Below are 22,272 nucleotides of genomic sequence, written 5' to 3'. Positions count from 1 at the left end.
ATACCCAGAAGATTGCTTTAATGAGAAGTAAAGGGCCTTTTTCCAATTACAAGGGAATAACTGTATTAAGTTCCTGTGTTATGTCAACCTGCTTTGATTTGATTACTGCGAAAGAAATGGATTTATCTGTCAGTGTTACTTAATTAAGCCTTCTCATTGATGTTTTGCAGAGTAATATAGTGTGGTTTGCACATTTGAGCCTAAATACAAAGAAAATTGCCCTAAAACTGAGACATGACCCCTGAAGATAACACATAAGACTGATTGCTTGTCATTGCCAGGTCAGAGGCTGCTGTGTTAAACACAGGTGGAAGGCTGGGATGTTGAAAAGATAAACTGAGAGTCCGTTTATGGGAGTGATTATTGTAAGAAAAAGGGAATGGGCTAGAGGACCGGATTCTAGGGAAGATTTTTGAAAATTTAAAGCTGTTTGGCTTCCCTAGCATTAGTTATGCATTCAGAATAAAGGGCAAGATGAGATAAGACTGGAAGAAACAGGAGGGGCAGATTTTGTTAAAGTATAAAAGGAAACAGAAGAAAAAACGAAGAGGAACAACGGATGCCATTTGGGAGAAGTGGACCATTGTGGCTTCGCAGAGCAATTACAGCCTACAAATATTTCAATTAAGCCAGCAGCCCTTTCCCAGAGCCTCACAAATGACACCCCAGGGAGGGAAGAGGCAGAGGGGAGAAGAGGGAAAGAGAAAACTGTTACGTGTTTCATCTTGGCTCTTTTTTCTTTATTGGAATAAATTTAATAAATTATTGATCAAATAGGCATTTAAAATATCAGTTTGTACATCTTAAGTCATTACAGTATTATGGATTTTGCACCATAAATATTCAGTTCAGTTCAGTTGCTCAGTTGTGTCCAACTCTTTGCGACCCCATGAACCGCACCACGTCAGGCCTCCCTGTCCATCACCAACTCCCGAAGTCCACCCAAACCCATGTCCATCGGGTAGATGATGCCATCCAACCATCTCATCCTCTGTTGTCCCTGTCGGATTTGGAAAACTCTGGTATAATTACATGTACTTGTTATCAGAGTGATATATATTCTATTTTATTTACAAATGAAGCGTATGTATCTATTGTTTATCTGTTTAATCTCCGTCTGCGCTGGGTCTCTGTGGCTGTGCACGGGCTTTTCCCTAATCGTGGCGAGTGGGTGCTGCTTTCCAATGAGATGCGCCAGCTTCTCACTGCGCTGCTGCTGTGGAAGTACAGCTGGCGGTAGGTGGAGCCCGGGCTCACTTGCCTCACGGCTCCTGGGATCTTCCCAGACCAGGGCTCAGGCCTGCGTCCCCTGCACTGGCAGGCGGATTCTCAACCACTGCACCACCAGGGAAGTCCAAAAACCAAGTGGATCTGAAATGTGTTTCTCCGTTGTTTCGTGTTTGTTTTCTGAAGCATTTACCTTTTATTTCTCACACTTTGTGACGTTCATTTGTAAATACATCTTGAAAAGGTACTAAGCATCTAGTTTAAAAACTTCCCCAAGTTATTAATACTCACTTTTAACTTAGGTACTTTGAAGCTTATCTGTTTAATATTGGAATTAAATGATATGCTGATTCTACTTTCAATTTCTTCTTACCTGATTTGAAATATATCTAGCTTCCAAGAGCACTATCTTAGTAAAATTGATTTTTATTAAGTAACTTTTAGACCAGTTACATTTCAAAGTCAAAGGAGGTGTCACATTATTATAGTCTTACCTCAGTTATTTGTGGCTTCTCTTCTTTTTGGGACCTAACTTGGAGAGATGAGCTCTGGAAAGGATGAGCTTCTCGTTAATAAGAAGACCCTGACTGATTTGTTTCAAACATTTGAAAATGGAATTTCTGTATTTCATGTTAGGTTATTCAAATTAGAATATTATTCAAGTTAGATTATCATGATACTTCCAAATTATATGGATTGATATAAAGAGTTTGTTACTTTTGTCTCAGTTTCATAATATAACTGTCTACTCACCTTGAATTTTCAAGATTTCTGAATTTCACAATATGAAGCCCCACTGACATTTATAACATAATTGTTACATGTTTTATTTTGTTACTTCCATATTATCTTAATATCATGTTATATGAAAATGCTTTCCCTGTTTAACAGTACTGTAAAGTGCCATTAACTCCATATTTTAATCACCTGGGATTATTTAGTGTTCATTTTTGAAAAATAGTTTATCTAGAACTTAAGGAAAGTAATAGTGTTTCAGTGTTGCAAAAAATGTATTAATGGAAGTTTAACTTGGTGGTTAATAAAAGCTAAAATTTTCCTTTCTGAACAAATTTTCCTTCTATACTTTCCCTCCCAGTGTATCCATATTTTACCTTTCCTTACACTATTTATATATTTATGTATATGATCTGTAATGTAATATCATCTTACACTTGACCTTTGAATTCTCGAATTTATTTAATAGGGAAATCCACGAGCACTGAGATGCCAGGTGGACAATGCTCTGAAAATGGAACGCCCACGTCCCTGTTCTTTGTATTTGAAGTATCTTAAAATGTGCGTGGGACACATCACCACAGTCATCATCTTTTGCTTAGTCAGATTTGGGAAAGTGCTGGAAGTTTCTCGCCGCGGCTTAGATTACTCCTTCTGGAGCCTATCTTGTTTCTTACAGAAGCAGAAAGAAGTGGTCTTGGTGGTGTAGTCCTTGTCAATATCTGAAGCTCCTCAGCTCTTCCTACCTCTGTCCTTGGACTCAAATTGGGCTTCAGATCACTGTCCTTAGGCTTCTTATTATACTGGGTGCTAATGAAAATGTGCACATCCTTAACACGCTCTTTGCTGATGAAATATTTTGAACTCTAAATTCATCTGGCACTGACGGAGAGCATATGCCATCTCAGTTTGTGTGGAGGGCTCAGCCAAGGGTTCTTCCTGGACTAGGAAATTAGTAGGAGCCACAGATGTATGCAGTCTGTGAGTCTCCGTGAGGGTGTGGAGGAGATTTAATAGTGTCTGTTATTGCAGAGAGAAGGGCTTAAGACCATGTAGACTTCCACATGCCTCAGAATGACTGTCTTTCCAGGAAGAACTCAATCTCAACCTCCTGAAGCATTCTGAGTGTGTAGAAGCTTTTATCAGGAAATCCTTATGTTTCTACAAGAGTGGGAATTTGTAGAGCTTTAGGGCAGCAGAGAATACCACTTTGGTTGTTCTGACTTCATGGAACTGTAGAACCCTTGTGGTGTAGCATGATCTGGTTTCTCAATGAGGAAAGGATGGATACACAAAGCTACCCCAAATCAACAGAGTTAGGTAACCCTCACACTTGTTTTATTTCAAATCAAGGTTAACTTGTATAATATTCAGTCTGTGTTCTTACCTTGGACTTCTGGTAAGCAGACATAATTTTTGGAAGCATATCATTTATACAGCATACAGAATTATGTTGAAATGGTGAGATGAAAAGAGGATATTTGAAAGGTAAATGAAGTCACTCAAATCTAAGGCTCACTGAATTCTCACCGTGTTTGTGCTGTAGGGGGGTTCATGGAGAAGGTGGGATTTGATTACTTCAAACATGTTGGCTGTTATGGAAATCCAGGAGATTATTTGAAAATCTCAGACCCACTAAGCAGAACGAACAGCCATAAAAATGTGAAACTCAATTTCCTTGAATAAATCACAATTTGCCTGTTTACGTGTTTTGATTGTCTTAGTGGTAAAGAACCTGCCTGCCAGTGCAGGAGATGTGAGAGGTGCGGGTTCCGTCCCTGGTTGGAAAGAGCCCCTAGAGGAGGCGCAGCCCACTTCAGCGCTCTTGCCTGGAGAATCCCATGGACAGAGGAGCCTGATGGGCTACACTCCATAGGCTCCCAAAGAGTCGGACACAACTAACATGACACACACACACACTCTGCTGAGTGTCTAAGTATCAATTGTTTACTTTAGTAATCACTCCTTGAGGTTGGAAACCTTATTATTCCTTTTTCTCCTATTAGATACCAGCTCTGGGTGGATGCTGAGTTTTCACTTTTGTTCTCCTTGACCCAAGAGGCCATTACAGTTTCTAGATTGGCGGTTGTCCTCAGGGCAAAAAAATATCTTCTTCCTCTGTGGGTTCCAGCCTTCACTTTGATTTTGGCTGGATATTTCCTTACTATCTTGTCAGTTCATTTGGGTTTAGAAGAAGACTAAAATTTTTTAATCTGTCATTTTTTTAGTGATTTTTTAAAAAAAGCCATGAGTATTTATTGATTTATAAGTTTTTGTTGAAATATAGCTGATTCACAGTGTTGTGTTAGTTTCAGAGTCCAGCAAAGTAATTCAGTTATACATTTGTGTGTGTGTGTATATATATATTCCTTTTTAGATTCTTGCAAGACATTTGGTATACTTCCCTGTGCTAGGTCCTTGTTGGTTATCTGTTTTATATATTTTGTTGTTGTTGTTTACTTGCTAAGTCATGTCTGACTCTTTTTTGACCCTGTGGACTGTAGCCCACCAGGCTACTCTGTTCATGAAATTTCCCAGGCAAGAATACTGGAGTGGGTTGCCATTTCCTTCTCCAGAGCATCTTCCCCCATCAGTGGTCTAACCCATGTCTCCTACATTTCAGGTGGATTCTCTTCCACTGAGCCACCTAGGAAATGCATTATATATATATAGTAGTGTGTATATTAATCCAAAACTCCTAGTTTATTCCTCTCCCACCTTCCCCTTTGGAAACTATGTTTCTTTTCTATGTCTCTGAGTCTATTCCTGTTTTGTAAATAAGTTTATTTGTATCAGCTTTCTAGATTCCACGTACAAGCCCCATCACATGATATTTGTCTTTTCTCTGTCTGATTTACTACACTTAGCATTTTGTGGCAGAGTTGTTCCACTATACTAGGCTGCCCTATTTCTAAGAATGGAAATCAAAACCACTTATTTTACAGTTGACAACAATGAGTTCAGAGGGTCCGGTGACTGGCTCAGGCCGTTGAGCTGGTTAATGAAGTCTGTGGCTGAAATCTAGGTCTTTTTTTCCAGCTCTGTGCTTTCGGACATTGGTCCAGTCTAAGGATAGTTTTCATCTCACTGTCCACATAAAGTGGAGATTTGAATAATCAATGAGTATGGGTGGGAAATCATAGAAATAAAAATTCATCTCTGTATATCTTTTCTCTGAAAGGAGTGTTTGATCCGCATTCTACCCACGCTTTGCTTTTGTGTTTTAGTGTTGAAATGTCAGGCATTTTAGAGGGGGCTTATGCAGAACTACTCAAGTAAAATCAAAATTTGTAGATGGTCCGATTGCCTCCTAAAGCAACTGTCAAAACCATGGACATTACTCAGTCTGTCCATGTCTAGGGTAAAATAAGTTAGAAACAATTGAGCCCACGTCAGTCTTTGGGAAGAATAATTGCTCTCATCCACTTTCTGTTTTCCTTTGCCTCCTTCCGCCCAGGTGGTTGTCTTCCTCTTACGTGTTCCCGTCTTGGATAGAGAGTGACAGCAGAACAAGGGAGACACGAGAACTCAGTATCCACGCGGCTTCTGTCTTGGGCAGTTTTTCATTTGTGACTGTGTGCCCTTAATGACTTTCCTGAAAGTTTGGGTATTTTTATCCAAGGCTATGAATCTTGTTTTACTCTATGCCCACTAGAATTTTGACCCCTCTCTCACAAATATCCCATCCATCACATGTATGTTTAAAGTTTTTTGGTTTTGTTTTAAAATATTTATCTATTTCGCTGCACTGGGTCCTAGTTGTGACATGTAGGATCTTTAGTTAAGACATCTGAACTCTTAGTTGCGAAATGTGGTATGTGGGATCTAGTTCCCCGACCAGGGATCGAACCTGGGTCCCCTGAATTGGGAGCACAAAGTCTTGGCCACTGAACCACCAGGGAACTCCCACAGTGTACATTTTTGATAAGCTCATCATACATATGGCTTGATTGTTCTCCTGTTTTTATTTTCCAGTCTCTGATTTCTTCAAATACTTCATTTTATGTATTTGTGTTGTATACATTCAGTAATCTTCTGTGGACACAAGACTGGGGCTTCCCTGGTGGCTCAGATGGTAAAGAAGCTGTTTGCAGTGCATGAGACCTGGGTTTATATATTTGTGTTGTATTCATTCTATAATCTTTTTGTGGACACAAGAGTGGATATAAACTCCAAAAGTAAATACATCCATGGGAAGAAGGGACTGGCAGTTATGTTCGAGCTGGTTGTAGAGAGACCTGAGCTGCTTATCAGGGAGACCTTGACCGTGGTGGAGAATGTTCCTGACTTGAACATGGTCAGCCCCTGTGTCTGCCAGCTCTTCCACCTACTGTCACGTTGGGAGGGTTTTCTGTCCCGTCTAAGCCTGTTTCCTCCAAGATAAAATGGCGATACTGGTAGTGTATTGAAGTGCTTGGCACAGTGTCTGGCATATTTAAGCTCATAAAATACTAACTAGTATTATTTTTTGAGAGATAAGAAACAGCTCAGGCAGAAGGAATAGCGGGTACAAATATCTGGAGATAGAAAGTGTGTGCGGTGCCCAGGTACACCAGCTGGGAGCAGGGGATGGCCACGTGTAGGCCACGTGCAAGGTTTACACAGAGAGTGAGTCTGGGCAAGAACGACTGGGGTGTAGATGGGACGGGAATGTGGACTGAATGCTGCAGAAACTGGCCACCTGGGCAAGGATTTTAGGACAAGATGTGCGTTAGGCAGTGGGTGACGGAGTAGGGTATGCATCTGGCTCGTGTTTTCCAGTGGAGGAGGCTGGTGGTTCTCAAAGCTCCTGTGTACACGAAAAGTACCTGAAGACCTTGTTAAAGACACAGTTTTCTTGGCCCCACCTTCAAAGACCCAGGATCAGTAGGTCTGCAATGGACCCCAGGATGCTAATCTTGAAATGAGCACATCAGGTGATTAGACATAGGCAGTCCTCAGGCGCACTTTGAGATGGACTGAGATCCTTGTTGAGGAGATGCTTGCTGACTTACTGGCAGGTCTGATGAAGCTCAGTGGGAGGGAAGATGGAAACAAATATCTTTAAAATAACATATTTACATTCGGTGCATGCTGTCGCTTTGAGTCTTCTTGTCCTGGATCAAGGAGCACCCGTTGTACAGATATTCTTTCAAATAAAAAATATCAGAAGTCATACGATTGTTCTGTGAAGTCTTGGAGGGCAAGAGAGGTGTCCTTACCTTCTCAGTTTGCAGGAGGCCCCTGAAGGAAAAGTCTGTTACAAAGCAATAAGAGGAAGAAAGACTAAAAGAAGGTACAGCAGCATGAGGTCAGGAAATGAGGAGGATGGAAATGGGAAAGAATGGGAAAAGAGCAGTCAGATTTGATGGGGTGGGAATCTATTTGTGAAGGAAACCAGCCAGTATTTAACCTGTTTTGAAAAAGCTAGACTTCCAGCATTTTTAATTAGTGGATTGCTCGCTTTTGAAATTGCCCAGTTGGGAATACTCAAGTTTTGATGTGTTTTATTTGCCTGCTAATTAGCAGCCTGCTTAGTTGACCATCATTTTCCCTTTATTCTGTGGACAGAAGATGTATAGGAACGTCTCTTGAAACACTCTGGCTTAAATCTGGGCTCAGATAACTTCACTGTGTATTTAGTAAGAGGTTGTATTCATTATAAATCAAATTCTGGTGCATCTTTTTTTTTTTTTTTTTTTCCAGCTTGAGTCTTCCTTTTTGCTCTTTAATAGAATTTGTCCTTTAGAAGAGGCCTTCTCAACCTTGGCACAGTTGACATTTGAGACCAGGATATTTTGTGTTGTGCAGGTATTCTGACATGTATAAAACCTTTAGCAGTGTCCCTGGCCTCTAACCACTTGATGCCACTAGCTCTACCCCACCTCCATGCCCTGCCAAGTTGTGACAACTGAAAATGTCTCCAGACATTGCCAGATGCCCTCTGGGGACCATAATCACCCTGAGGGCAAAACTACTGACCAGGAAGTACTATGGTCCCCTTTCCTCCTTGTCTCTGCCTTCCTTTCAAGTTTGAAATCCTTTTTGAAAATGGATAAAATGGGTCCAAACAAAACAGAATCTTATGGTAGACGTAGAGATTCGCTGCTGTTCCATCATTACTTTGGGGCCAAGTTTAAGAGGAAAATCTCTCAAATTAATCCAGGTTGGCTGTTTCAGGTGAGAAGGAAGTCAAGATGTGCAGACTTCTGGTTGATAGATTTTGTCATTTATACCTTTGTGTGTGTGTGTGTGTGTGTGTGTGTGTGTGTGTGTGTGTGTGTGAAAATAAACTTGATTTGCTGTTAAGGATGACGAGAACCAGATAGGCTACAAAACTTGCTTGTGTGACAGTCCCAAGAGTTCTAAGTCACTTTTCTATATATGTCCCCCAGTTCAGCTTACAGTAGATGGGCTAGGAGGTTGGGTTGTTAAACAGCAAATTTGGGGAAAGTATTGTACCTTTTCTCCAGACTTCATCTTCAGAGCTTGCATGACATCTCTTAAAGCTCACAGCCACTGATTATATTTATTGAAACATTTTTTAAATTTCGTGTTCTTTTCTATTTTTGTCTGCGCCATGCAGCATGCGGGGTCTTAGTTCCCTGACTAAGGATCCAGCCTTTGCCTTCTGCGGTGAAAGTGCAGTCCTAAGCCCGGGACCATCAGGGAAGTCCCTTGCAGGCACTGATTTTAGCTGTCTGCAGGGGATAGCTGTTTGCCTTTGCATTCTCTTCGGAAGGACTGACCAAAGTAACTGGAACGATGTTTGTTAAAAATAAGATTTCAAGTTTAGTGGTCCTAGTTGTTGGTTGCTGTTTCTAGTCCATCTCTTAATATATTCTAAAACACCATGTCCTCTACTGGACCCCCAAATAAGTCAGTTAATTATACTATGATTACTTCTGCTGATAATAAAATAGGAGTAATTAAGGGAAGGACAGTAGTGCATTAAGAAACAGTATTACTGAAATGTTAGAAAACACAGTCCATGGGAGTACATCTCCTGAGCCGAAGTTTCACACCTCCTCCTCCAGTTCTGTCAGAGGAAGCTTGTGATGGCCGTCTGTTACCACCGTGATCAAGATAATAGAACAGCGAAACTTTTTATACTCAGAAAGGGCCTTTCATCAAAAATCTCAAAGCCATTTCTAAATTTAGAGTGACTGATCTTGCGCACACTTTTATGTTCTGAGCAGTGAACAGGGGAACTTGGATGTCAGACTCCCCTTCCTGCGTATTTGCACTTGAAGCACTGAAGAAGCATCTCGAATTTGGTCAGCAGCAGAACTTCGCTGGTACAGGGCCTAGAGAATTCCAGCCTTCTGGGAGTTCGTATAGGTCATTTCGCCATAATTAACAAAACATTGCTTTAACAACTTTTGTGCCACATTTCACTGTCCAGATTAAGGATTGTAGGCCAAGTGTTGTGCCTATTTAAAAAAAAAAAGAGTGAGATGGTGTGGTTCTAAGAAACTTAAAGTCTCCTAATATCCTTGTAATGTCTTGATGGAAATAGACTGTCAACGTCCTTTTTCATCTGACGTGTTTTCTTCATGTCTGTTGTCTGGTGGGTAGGCCTCGAGTGGCTTGTCTGAGCCGGTAAGAGGACAGAAAGTGTCTAGGAGCGTTATGGCATGCATGCCGCTAATATTGATAATATTAATAGTATGGATATTTACCTGATTTAACTTTGTGTATGTGTGTATTTTAAGGTTGTGTTCGTGTAGTTTTAACTTAACCTGTCCAAAAGATTTTAGTAAGATTTTAAGTGCAGTTTCAGGTTGATAAAAGTTGAGGCTATGAAACATTGTGAAGGATGGAAGTAATTTTTATGTTCATACCTCTGGTTCCTGAGGGTCCAGTTTGTTTCTGCTGTGAATTTAAATGAGCTAATTTAAGTAGTTGGGTCAGAAGCTACTATCATCATGGTAGCCTCGTGCTTGATTCTTAATTAAAGGCAACAGGAGATTAATTTGAAACATTAATTTAAAAGTGCATATACAAAAAGAAAGAATTATTGCAAGAAAGCCTAAAGAATTTTTCTCTTGTCCCCAGATGTAGAAGACAGAAGTAGCTCAGGGTCCTGGGGGAGTGGAGGACATCCAAGCCCGTCCAGGGTAAGTATATCTAATCTTTTCCCCATAAGCAGACATCCTCATATGTAAATTGACAAACTGAAGGTGAGTTTTTTCCTCCCTGACACTCATCTGCATGGCTATATATGCAGACTGAGTTTAATGAGGATCAGCTTCTGTTTGGCTTTTTTTTCAGGCTCTATTGGATGTTATTATTGATTTTGACACCCCTTCCACTTTGGCTAACCAGAAGACAACCCTTTCATTAAACATTTGGCCTTGCTTTGCCAGTTACTGATCCAGTGTTAACAGAAAGCTGTTTTTTTGTAGGTGGTGCAACTTAAAAAAAAAATTCCTAGTATCCCTGTAATATATTGGTGTAAATAGGTCACTGAATAGTTCTGAAGACATACTGTGAAGTTGTAGTTTCCAGTATCATCTGCATAATAAGTCTGTGTTGGTTTCACTTCGTAAACATTATTGTCCCACCACCAGTAGTGCCTTTGGTCACCAGTGGGTTCATTTATTTATTTATTTTTAATTGAAAGTAGCTTTAAACTTCAAAGTAAATGGATATGATCTGATTTAGACCAAGTCTTATTCTTCAGACTTGCTCATTTGTCAGTGTTCCTTAAGCCAGTTTTGTGTTTTACAGACCATGGCGCAGAGTCATTTGGAAAAGAAGTTTCTTGTACTTAACCGTACATGCCTTATTCACTCACAGATTTTTGCTATTCCTGTCCAAGGTTTTTGGTTGTTAGGGTGTCATGTGAAGACCATGGCATGGGGTGTGAGTAGGTGGTTAGGCCCTGCGTGTGTTTGTATGTGTATGACCTTGGGTGTGTCATTTCATTTCCTTGGGCCCCATACTGCTACTTTCTAAAATGAAGAAGTTGAACCAGAGATCTTTCCTGTTCCTTCTAACTCAAATGTGAACGATTATATATATATAAAATCTGTCTTTAATGGAGTCATCACTGCTGCTACTGCTGCTGCTGCTAAGTTGCTTCAGTTGTGTCCGACTCCGTGCGACCCCATAGACGGCATCCCACCGGGCTCCCCCTTCGCTGGGATTCTCCAGGCAAGAACAATGGAGTGGGCTGCCATTTCCTTCTCCAGTGGAGTCATTGCTAGGCCTTCTGAAATCCCTCTCAGTTTTTATAATAATACATATAACTCCAGATTAAAAGTAGAGACCGCACAAAGCAGCTGCCCCTCCCCCAAGCAGCTGTGTAGATGGAGGAAACGTTCTGCAGGGCTGGGAGCGGGGGCACATTTACTGTAATGTTCGCACACATTTGGGGTGGAGAGTGGTCTGTATTTTGGCAAAGAGGTAAGGAAGGTAATCAAGCTGTCCGAAGGAGGCCGTCTCAGCAAGCTGCATTGGCCATTCCACCTGTCCTCTGGCCCTGGGGCTCATGCTCTAGTCTCAGAGTACAGCCAGAGCTCTCGGCTTACGAGGAACTTCGCTGAGACTTTGCACCAGCTGTCGAGTTTCAGATTCTCCTGCATTATATGGATGGGTTGAGGAAATCTTTCCTCCTCCTCACATTACAGTCCTCAGTTGCAGAAATCAATCCATTCCCCATGACAGCAAGTGTGGGAGACGACAGAACGTCCCTCTCCTGTTGAGCTCGTTCGCATGAACTTACTGTCTTCTGCTTTCTCATTTTAATACAACACGTGGTTCTTTAAGTCGTTCTTCTGAGAGGGAGGTTCATTTAGGATCGTCCTGACTTTTATTTGGTTTTCATGAATCGTCTGGCCTTTCCCCCCACCACCCCAGGGAATTCATTGGTGGATAACTTTGACTCAATATTTTGTAATTTGTATTTTCTAACTGCAGCGAGCTGGCATGAGACAGCTTATTGTGGCTGGCTTGTGTTGGACAGCCAGGGGGCAGGTGTCTCTTTTTTCTCATCTTCAAGTGGTGATATTTCCAGTCATCTTGAAACGCTGTGCTGGCGTTTAGATTAGATAATGTATATTAAGCTCTTAATAACTCTGTAGGGTGAGTATACTTAATAAATGGTAATTAGTATTATGCAATGTCTGGTATGGAACAAGTGAGTGTAAGAGCAATGATAGATATTTAAAATGTGACGTCCTTTTATGCCCTGATGTACTGGCAACATCCCATCACAGTATCGTTCAAGTTAATTTTTTTTATAGCTGAGGAAAGGCGGTTGAAAACGGGATAGTTTGGAACCTTAAGGTTTCTGTCATTTCTTTAGTGGAGGGATGTGCATTTTCATTTTTCATACAATATCCGTCCTTTTCACGTGGGCAGATTCTGCCCTTTGGCTAACATACCAACTGATACCTCTGAGTAAATTTGACTTAGTCTTTATGGATAGTGCAACCAGCTGAGCAGCATGACTTTTTTTTCCTTTCTGGTCACTTATGTACCTTAGTAACCTAAAATTTGAACTCTATGATTTAGATGATTTTAACTCTTTCCTGTATGTTATCTAACTCCTCCATTAAAAGCAAGTGACTGGGCAGTTTAAAAACCTTATTTTAATTTAAAATTCCCCTTTAAACCATGAGATGATCATAGTAATTAGAAATTTCCAGAGATTACCGTCTGCTTTAAAACTGTTTTTTTTTTGTGTGTGGCATACTTTGTCCAAATCCAGAATTTATGCTTAAATTCTGATATTCATTTATAGTCCTGTTATAATAATTTTTACATTCTTGTGTAGCTGGTTACTTATGGAATGATCCAATTGTTTTACAACCACAATAACATCTATAATAAAACATTGAAATTTCAGTATCATAAAATCAAATGCTGCTGTTTACAAGGTCCTACCTTTGCCTTCCAAAGGCAGTCCATTGCAGGTTATGAGTAAATTTCCCATAGCACATTTTGCTCTCTTTTTAAAAAAATAATGTAGGCTTATCAAAATAATAATTACTATTTACAATATATTTTATAGGTATCAGGTGTTTTACTTGCATTATTTCATTTGATCTTAATAACTTGATGCAATTGGCTCCATTATTATTATTCCCCCAGTTTCACTATGATTTTGGGGAAAATGTGAACTCTGCAAACTTTAGAGCCCTTCTTATGCACTGTACTTGTGAAGATGCAGCTTTCTTATAATAAGGTGCTGGGGTGAGAATGGTGGGCTCCAGTTTCTTTGGTTCAGAGAGGTATCAGTAGTCAGACTTACATGCTGATTGATTCATGGCAAATTTAAATTTATGCTGTTATTTTATTTACAGAACTATGGAGATGGGACTCCCTATGACCACATGACCAGCAGGGACCTTGGGTCACATGACAATCTCTCTCCACCTTTTGTCAATTCCAGAATACAAAGTAAGACTAATTTTAAATTAGCATGAGTTTTTGGAATGCTTATGTTTTACCATCAAAGATAGAATACAAGCCCAGACAGAGATTCTGTTTTTAAGAACTTAGATATTTAGCTAGTTCACTATCGTAATTTTAAATTACAGAAAAATATTGATGATCTTTGCTTGGTAATAGTGCATACAGGACTAAGTTTTACAATTGTGTGGGATTACCTAATTTCAGTGATATTGAATCTACATGGAAAATTTGTGTTCCTTAGATGTAAAGCACTTCTCCTAATTTCATTGTTGCGGCAGTAGTTTTCCAGGGTTAAGGCTGATGAAGTGAAAGTGGTGAATATTTAAAGTAAGAAGTATCAGTTGGCAATGAGAAAAAATCTGTGTTAGCATGAACTTTTATGAAAGGGGTCATGGAAATTCCTGTAATAATAGGGTTACTGTGCTTAAATCAAAGTAGCATGTTCAAGCTGAATTGTAAAGTCTGGTTGTGTATTTATCAAGGTGTGAACTTCAGCGCTGATGATCTAGGAGGTCCCCGTCCTGCTTCATGAAGTGACCTATGTGTACTTTGAGACAGTCTTTGTGTTTCCAGCATGTCTTTTCTATTGGAATTCTTAGCATATTTTTTTCTGCTTTGACTACCTATAGGGATTAAAACAAAAAAACAAACAAAAAAAAACACCGCAGTATCTTGAGCAATGAAAAGACAATTTACAATGACTTAAAAAGTCCCAATAGCTGGTTACTTTAGTTTTGATTGGGAAAAAAAGATCTTTGTTCTAATAAATGTGAGCTTTAACAATATTAGTAAATCTCTCAACTTGGCCAAATCCTGCAATAAATGAGGTTAAATTTCTTGGCAGAAGCTGTTGAATTATACTCCAAGGAAGACATGCAGCCATACATATATCATTCTGAAACCATAACTGCAGATGCTTCTGAGGAATGTCCTATTTTTTAAGCCTTGGTCACTATACTTGTTTTTGTAAATTAATGTTAACTTTGTTCTGTTATTTATAATTTTTTTAATTTATTTTTAATTGGAGGATAATTGCCTTATAGTATCGTGTTGGTTTCTGCCACATATCAACATAAATCAGCCATAGGTATACATACGTCCCCTTCATCTTTCAACCTTCCTCCCACCTCCTACCCCATCCCACCCCTCTAGGTTGTCACAGAGTACTAGGTTTGAGCTCCCTGCATCATGCAGCAAATTTCCACTGGCTATTTAATTTTACATGTGATAGAGTGTATGTTTCAAAGCTCCTCTCTCAATTCATCCCTATATTCATTATTTAAGGTGTAGATCATTCTTGAGTGTGAGTCTTTTTAGAAATCACCGTCAAATCCATCTACAGGGACCTCAGATATTAAATGCACAGTAGTCAAAGCAGAGAAATACTAGGAATTTGTTTTTAATGGGTGATTAAGTGTCATCCCAACTTTGAGAATCAGGATCTCAAAGCTGTATTTGACCATGGGTTGTTCTTATATTTTCTTATTCTTTTAAAATTTAAAATAGTAACTGTTATGTTTTACCTCTGTAGCTAAAGCAAGAATCCTAGCTTTTTAAAATGAGTCATGATGAGATGCAGTGTTTCCTGTTTCCAGGATAGGCAGATGCAGGTGACTAGATATGTTTGTCACCTTAGATTTGAAAGAACAACTTTACATTCTTCAATGACAATAGCAGTAATTTTAAATTCTAACACCATCCCTTCTCTATTTATCCTTATCCAACTTCATAAAGTAAAAGATTAACTTGAAAATAATCATCTTGAAAAGTAACACTGAAAGAGTATATTAGAGAATTGTCCTGAAGAATTCTAAGACTATCCTCCGATGAGGATAAAATGGGATAAATAAATTACTACTCATATTTAGAAGTTTATATAATGTCCATGCAAAAATGTTTTCCTAAAGAACAAGTGGATAAATTAATATTACAGAAGACACCAAGCAATACAAAGATAGCAAAGAATCATTCTTATTTGCGTATCCTCCTGGGCAGCTGTTTTACAAACCAAATTCGTTTTCTTTTTTTTTTCAGTTCAAATAGTATTTAAAATATAAGTGGGCTGAGCGTCTACAGCCGGAGCTCCGAGAGCTGACTCTTTTCACTTAGTTGTTGTTTAAGCTGAAAGTCCATGTCAGCTGTGTTCTTTTACTCCGTCTGCCCTCCTTCCCATTAAACCCTTAAATATGGAGGCCAAGACAGTCTCCTGCATTGTGGGAGGAAATGCTACTACGTCCGGAGGCTCCCACCCACTGTTACCCATGAAAGGACTTCTCTGTTAGATAAGCTGTCTGGTCTGAAACATGGCTCTTTATTGTTTACAAACTGCTACATTTTCCACCTCAAGCAGATTTTTGCACAGAAAAGAATTGTGCTTGGGCTAAATGGTTTATCTGACATTAACGGTGCAGTGTCAGACTAGGGTCAGGGAAGTTGCCCTCAGAGTGAGAGGGCATGGCGCAGTGTGCAAAAAAAAAAAAAAAAAGAGAGAGAAAAAGGCATTTAAACTATTATGAAATACCTCGCATTTTTACTTTGGAAAGGAATTAAAAATATTTTTAGAGAACTCGCTAGGATGCTGCATTAACCCCCCACCCCCTGGTAATTTCTCACATCCCAAACGCCTTCTTGATTGGCTTGAGTATCTCAGGCCTAGACTCAGGGAACAAAGATGCTCATTGATGTTGCCCAAGCTGCTGTTGATTTAAAATGAAACCACTTTTGAAATGAACCATGCTTGGTGCTTTGCTGTACCTTTACAAAGAGAAGCTAGATTGTTTTCAAAAAGTTAAAGACAGCCGATTTACAAATGAAGACAAAGAGGAAATAAGACCTATTAGTATAGCCAGCAATTTGAATTTACAGAGTATATGGTATATTCTAAACTACTCTTTGTGTCCAAATCCATATTCTGGGTTACGGTGTTTGTGGAAGTTTTCTTCTACCCAAAGAAGATATTAGACTTTAAGTTTTGAACAACAATCTAATATCCACTTTCAGAAGCTTTGGTTTTCATGAAAACCTGTAAAGGATTTCTTTACATGTCAAAGATTTCATTCTGCTCTGGTGTCACATTAGGGTAAAAGCTATAGCATCGGAAATAAATCAGCCACTTTATTGGACCAGATTCTCTATTGTCAAATCAATCAAGTCTGTGACTGAATTAGGCGTCTGCTACAGAAATAAGTGACACTAATTTTACGGGAAAGAGTTATTAACTGCAGATGACCTATTTCTTTTTGGTAAACTGTTCACTTAGTGAGGTTTTATTTTATTGCAGAGAAAGAAAAAAGTACTGAAACCCTCTTTTCTTTGGGTAGTGACTTATTATTCTACATTTTGTTCTTATGGCAATACAGTATTTTGAAGAAATGATGCAGGCATTGCTAGTATTTGCTTATAAACTCTTTTAAGGTAACAAAATGCTTTATTAAAAATCTGAACTCCTTGACTTCCCATGAATGATTTTGCATAAATGTTCATTTTTGTAATCTAATACTTACCTCTGGCACCAAAATACAAAAACTTAATTTATTTGTGTATCTCAAATTTATGCAAAATGGTATATGACTTATAAGAGTAGTAGTGTCTGCATTAATCTACCTCCTTTAGAAATAAGGAGGTATTGCGTATCTGAATACAAGGCCTTACTCGATTGCCTAAACTAAACATAAACAAATGGGCACAAGTGCACTTGCACGCAAGCACGTGCTCACGTGCACGTGTGCACACACGTGCAGCTGTTGCGCTAGAAGAATTAATAACGACACTTGGTTTGTCAGGGTGCGCTCTTCCCTCCATTGCTGTCTGTGTTTAAAGTTGCCACACAGAGTTTTGGAAGTTGATATTGTGTAAATCCTTTAAAGAAAAACATAACTAAAAGAAACAACAACAACAAAAAGCAGGCCCCAAATTTGTTGTTTTAAAAAATAAATGTGCATGGCCTTTTGTTTTTCTTTTAGTGTGGGGGAGTCTGGAGGAATTGAAGGATTTCAGCAGTGAGTCATCTAGCTGCCTGCCGGCCTTGACCAATTCATACAGTTCTCTTTTTAAATTATTATTGAGGTATAATTGACATATATTAGTTTTAGGTGTACAACATCATGGTTCAATATTTGTGTAGTAGACTCTTACTTGACACTTGCTGAGTCCTCACTTACTGTTTTCCCTTGAGTAGAGATAAGCAAGCCAGTTTGCATTTTTACTTGTTTGAAATTCCCTGTCCTGTTTTGTATCTGGAGAGAACTAGTCACTTCTTTGTGACCATGTATGATCATTAATGATAACAGTGTACACTTGATCTGTTGGAAACTTGTTCACTACAGTTATTAAACAGTTTGATGAAACCTTTACAGTGGTCAGTGGGTAGCTTTCAGAATATGCAAATGGGTCAGAGGGACCATGGTGCTGAGCCTTGTGTTTTTAAAAGGATTATATGTTAAGGAATAGTTGGAAAATCATGGCAAGAACTATATGCAAAGACTATGGATTTTAAAAATCATTCCTGTTTGTTTCTTGTGTTTGCCCAACATTAAAACTTTTGCAGGTAATTGTCCAAATTTTTTTTTTTTAACAATGGGAGACAATATATTTTCTAGCCACAACTTTTTGATCAGAGGAATGACCTAAGTATATGTTTTCCTTCTTTTGTTCCAGAGCTTTAATTGAAAGCCAGATTGTTTGAGTGAGCAAGATGCCAGTAAGGTTATAGACATGCACTGGTAACTGAAGGATGTGAAAAGTGATACTTGGGTATGGTTGGGTGCAGCTTAGTTCAACATCAGCGGCTGTGTTTTTACATGTCCCCTTGTGAATGGTTCGGTTTCCTTATTGTGGTATTTGGTTCTTGTCCCGCTCGTGGTACTCTACCAGTGCACGGAATAATTTCTTGCTGTAGAGTAACTGGTTTCTGAACTAGCTCAGTGGAACGTTTTACTGCAGGATTAGATCGTGGTTCAGGCAGAACTGCAGAGAGCTGCTGGCTTACAGGATGATGACCTTTGAGTCTCATCTGGGTTAGCGGTTGATATTTTGATTTGGTTACTGTGGTCATATTGTGACAGCTGCCGGCTCATTAGAATTCACTTCCACTGCTCCAGTTGCCGAGCAGGAATATTTAGGTTTGTATTACTTCAGAGTGTTTATGGCTACCCTGAGTTTAGCCCAGCATAAAGGTGAAGTGTTGTGAGCACTTTCAAATCCCAGTGGCAGAGGCCAGTGGCACAGTCTTCTTGTAAAACGGAGAATGTGAGTACATGTTAATAGAGGTAGTTTTTCTTTTCAGTGTAAAACTGGAAATACCCAATGAAGAGACTCTTATGAGGAAAACAGTTTTGAAAACTTTAAAGTACGAAAGAAAAGAATGACCACAAAGAAACAGTTTTTTAAAAGCATGGGTAAGATTTTACTTGACCTCTTGGTTCAGTGTGTTTTTTCCTTCCCATGCTGAAATGTGAATATTTGAAAATAACAAAACCTGGACAAAAATGGCTATTATTTGATGTTTGAAGTGCCACATGTCAAATAATCCTTTCATAATTTTGTGAAAATGAAATTGTGAATGTACATGTCAGCTCTGGACATTTTAGTTCGCTTTTAAATTGTTCTGAAGTTTAATAGTGACAGCGGGTTGCTTACGAGTTCTTCAGTTAGGGATGTCTGCGTTTTCGACATATTTTTTTTAATGATACTTTTTAGCTCGAGGTTATCTTGATATCGTCTGTTAGCTGTTGGACCGATAATGTGATAGCAAGCAATTTCTGAGAGAAGAAATGTTTAATAATGGTCTTATTTCTTGTCAGCGTTGTTTGGGAGTTTTCTTTTTTTAATGTTAATTTAAAATGCCTTCATGAAGTGTTAACAAATAAGACTCTTTTAGTGTCATCTCCAATGATATAATTAATTCTGATTTTGAGTAGAGGCTAGGCGCTAGAGAACTGACTTTTCTACTCTCTTGCTACAACTGTCTGTGGGTCTTCAGGTCAAATCTGTTTTATACCTTTAAACTGAGGACGGGGAGCAAGCCTTTAGATGATCTCTGAGGTAATTTTCTCATCTGATGGTCCATTGATCTTTCAGGTATGCCATTTTCTGCTTATACTATATTTTATGTTTAGAGATGTTTTATCGTCCTGTCTAATCCATTCATCTCTATTTTGTGATACCTTCAAGTAACTTTACTAGTGATGTGTTTTCCACATGTAATTCTTTAGAGCCTGATTCAGATGGATATTTCTTTTCTACCTCAGCTCATTCCAAACCGTAGGTAAGGGACTGGATCGAACAGGGATAAAATAATAACTCATTAAGTTACGTCACCAGGAGAAAAGTATTATGCATGGGCCAGTTCTTGGCACAGAACTATAGGATCTCAATAAGTGGCTCTTGAAGGGGTTCATTCATGAATCAATCAGAGAAATCAGATATTTGGGTCTCAGCCCTAAATGAAAAGCCCATAAGTTAAAGTCAAGCCTACATGTTACTGTCAGGAAGAAAACCCTAAACCAGAGGCAGTCATCTAGAAATTCATTCTGTAGTTCTGTGCCCTTGACTGTCCAGAATATCAGGAAAGAGACCATATTAACAGTAGCGTAGATTCCAGTTTTCAAGAAACACACCACAGATTATTTATAAAAGGAAATAAGTAACATCAATATTTTCTTGAAAGGCCACTGAAAGAAGCTGTGTGTCTCCAGTATTCAGATAAGGTGACTTGTCCAGTCAATAAACATTGCTGTCCCTTTTTCGTTAGTCTTGTTCTCTTTCCACTAGACTGCCTGCTCTGCGGTATAACATAGCAATGGTGCTCTAATCAAACACTTTAAGAGTCAAACTAGGTGGACCAAACCCGGCTCTTTTAAACTTTAGAAGAACTGATACCAGAAAAATGTTAATTGAAAACTATATTTCACAGAAAAGTGTAGGTCTTCTGCATATCACAGAAAGATTTCTCACATAGAAAGTTCTTGAATCGTTTTAGAGTCAAGTTCAAGGAAAAAGTGGTTTGTGTCCGTAGGCTTGCTTTTCTTGAAAGGAATGGAAAATGTGACTAATGGTGGCTTATGGATAATTTTTCTCATATTAGAAGTCTGGTGGTGGACCATGACTAGATTTGGTTTATGGTTCATTGAAGTCTAGGCTTGTATCTCTGTGATTTCTTTGTCCTTTCCCTCATTGTCTCAAGATGACTGTCACAGTCTCAGAAGTCAGGTTTGGGTTAGATGCAGCAAGGAGAAGGGAAAGATGAATTTGCTCATGTGATCTCCCTGCCTTTCTTCCATCCACAGCCATCTCCAGCTGCAGAGTTTAAAAGGGGTGGAAAGTTATACAGTTGCCCCTCCAGCCTGTTCAATGGGACGAGACAAGAGGGAAGGGGGCTGAGGATGCTTAGCCAATTTATAAGGTTTATTTAGTTTCTTTTAAGAGAAGAATCTGTAATTTTCAACTTAGCAGCTTTGAAAATAAAGAACCAAGGCTCCAGCTTCCTTGTGAGAAGCAAAATGTGAAAATGGGTCTCGACGCTGAATTCTGGTCAGCAGATTAGAGAGAATGATAAAGAAGCGTGGGATGGAAAATGAGTTCTGAAAGGAAGATGGTGGGGAGATGGCAGCAGAAGAGTTGCACATGGCGGGGGGGAGTTGAGGTCATTTCATCACCAAGGCTTGTGCTTTCCTTGTCCTCAGCTCTTGATCAAGGCAGCAACTAGCCAGGGTAAAGGGCTTTCGGCCTCATCATCCACAGCCTTCTCTGTTAGGCCTCTGGCTTGAATTCCTGCCAGGCTGCCCAGAGCTGCCTGCTCATGCAGCCAGCCGCCTATGGCTGCACCCTCCAGTCTTTCCTGCAATCCTCTTGGTGGTCTCTGGCAGAGCCCAAGCGCAGTGCCCATTCCCACCGTCCCCGGCAGTAGCCACTCAGAGTGGGCTTGGCATCCTGGAGAGTCAAGGTCCCGGGACGTGTCACTATAAGTGACAGAGATTGTTCTTCTGGGTCACTGCCAAACAGGCTCCCGGGAACTTCCTTCCAGCCACCTGCCGGGTTGCCATGAAGCTCTCACACAGGATCCTGCCCCCGAGGGCAAAGAACTGTTTTCTTCTTCTTCTTTTTTTTTTTAATATTACATAGTTGTATTTGTTGATCTTTAATATGGAGGATTAGGAGCAGCCAAAAGACATTTAATCTTGGCCAGTGTGCCAAGACTGCATGAAATTGTGGTGAGAGCTGGATCCAACTTTTAACCAAAAGTTTCCCACCTCCGCTGATCACAGTCATGGTGGGAATCAGGCTAATGAGAACACGGGCAGGGGAAAGACCATCCATCATGAAAGGAAAGCAGAATGTGGAATAAACAGGGCTGTTTTCCTTTAGTACAAAGTTTTTCTCTCAAGTGTTTCACTGGAAAAGCATTACTTTGAGTTTTACCTAAGCTTGCCACTGAAAATGGGCCTGGGAGAGCAGTAGCCAATAGTGGACACCTTGACTGGTTCCTTGGGTGGAAGATCAGACACCTGGCAAAGCTCTCATCACCCCTCAGCTCCAGGAGAAACAGCAGTAATTTCAGGCTTTTAACCTTGTGTCCTTGAAAGTTGAGTGCCTACCTTAAGTGCGCTATTGACCTTCATTAAAAAACAAATACTGTAAGCCTTAGAGCTTCCCTGTTGGCTCAGTGGTAAAGAATCCACCTGCCAATGCAGGAGACGTGGGTTCAGCCCCTGGTCCGGGACGATCCCACGTGCTGTGGAGCCACCAAGCCCGTGCACCACAGCTCCTGAGCCTGCGCTCTGGAGCCCAGGAGCCACAGCTACGGAAACCCTCGCGCCCGAGATCCTGAGCCCAGCAACAAAAGAAGCCACCTCAATGAGAAGCCCGTGCACTGCGACTAGAGAGGAGCCTCTGCTTGCTGCAACTAGA

At 39.8% G+C, this 22,272-nt stretch overlaps 1 protein-coding gene across 37 annotated transcripts in view; it reads left to right on the top strand.

Moving 5' to 3' along the window:
- The window catches only part of TCF4 (transcription factor 4), a 384,383-nt gene that overhangs the window by 121,662 nt on the left and 240,449 nt on the right, over window positions 1-22,272 (top strand). For all 37 annotated transcript variants that reach the window (XM_060405546.1, XM_042239272.1, XM_015103772.4 and 34 more), the window contains 2 exons: window positions 10,000-10,061; window positions 13,254-13,350. In XM_060405546.1, the coding sequence (XP_060261529.1) occupies window positions 10,000-10,061; window positions 13,254-13,350 (159 nt within the window). The remainder of the gene's footprint in view (window positions 1-9,999; window positions 10,062-13,253; window positions 13,351-22,272) is intronic.

This window comes from Ovis aries, chromosome 23, assembly GCF_016772045.2.
Source record: "Ovis aries strain OAR_USU_Benz2616 breed Rambouillet chromosome 23, ARS-UI_Ramb_v3.0, whole genome shotgun sequence".
NCBI lineage: Eukaryota > Metazoa > Chordata > Mammalia > Artiodactyla > Bovidae > Ovis > Ovis aries.
The sequence above is the reverse complement of the archived record's forward strand: the minus strand, read 5'-3'. Positions and strand labels throughout refer to the sequence as shown.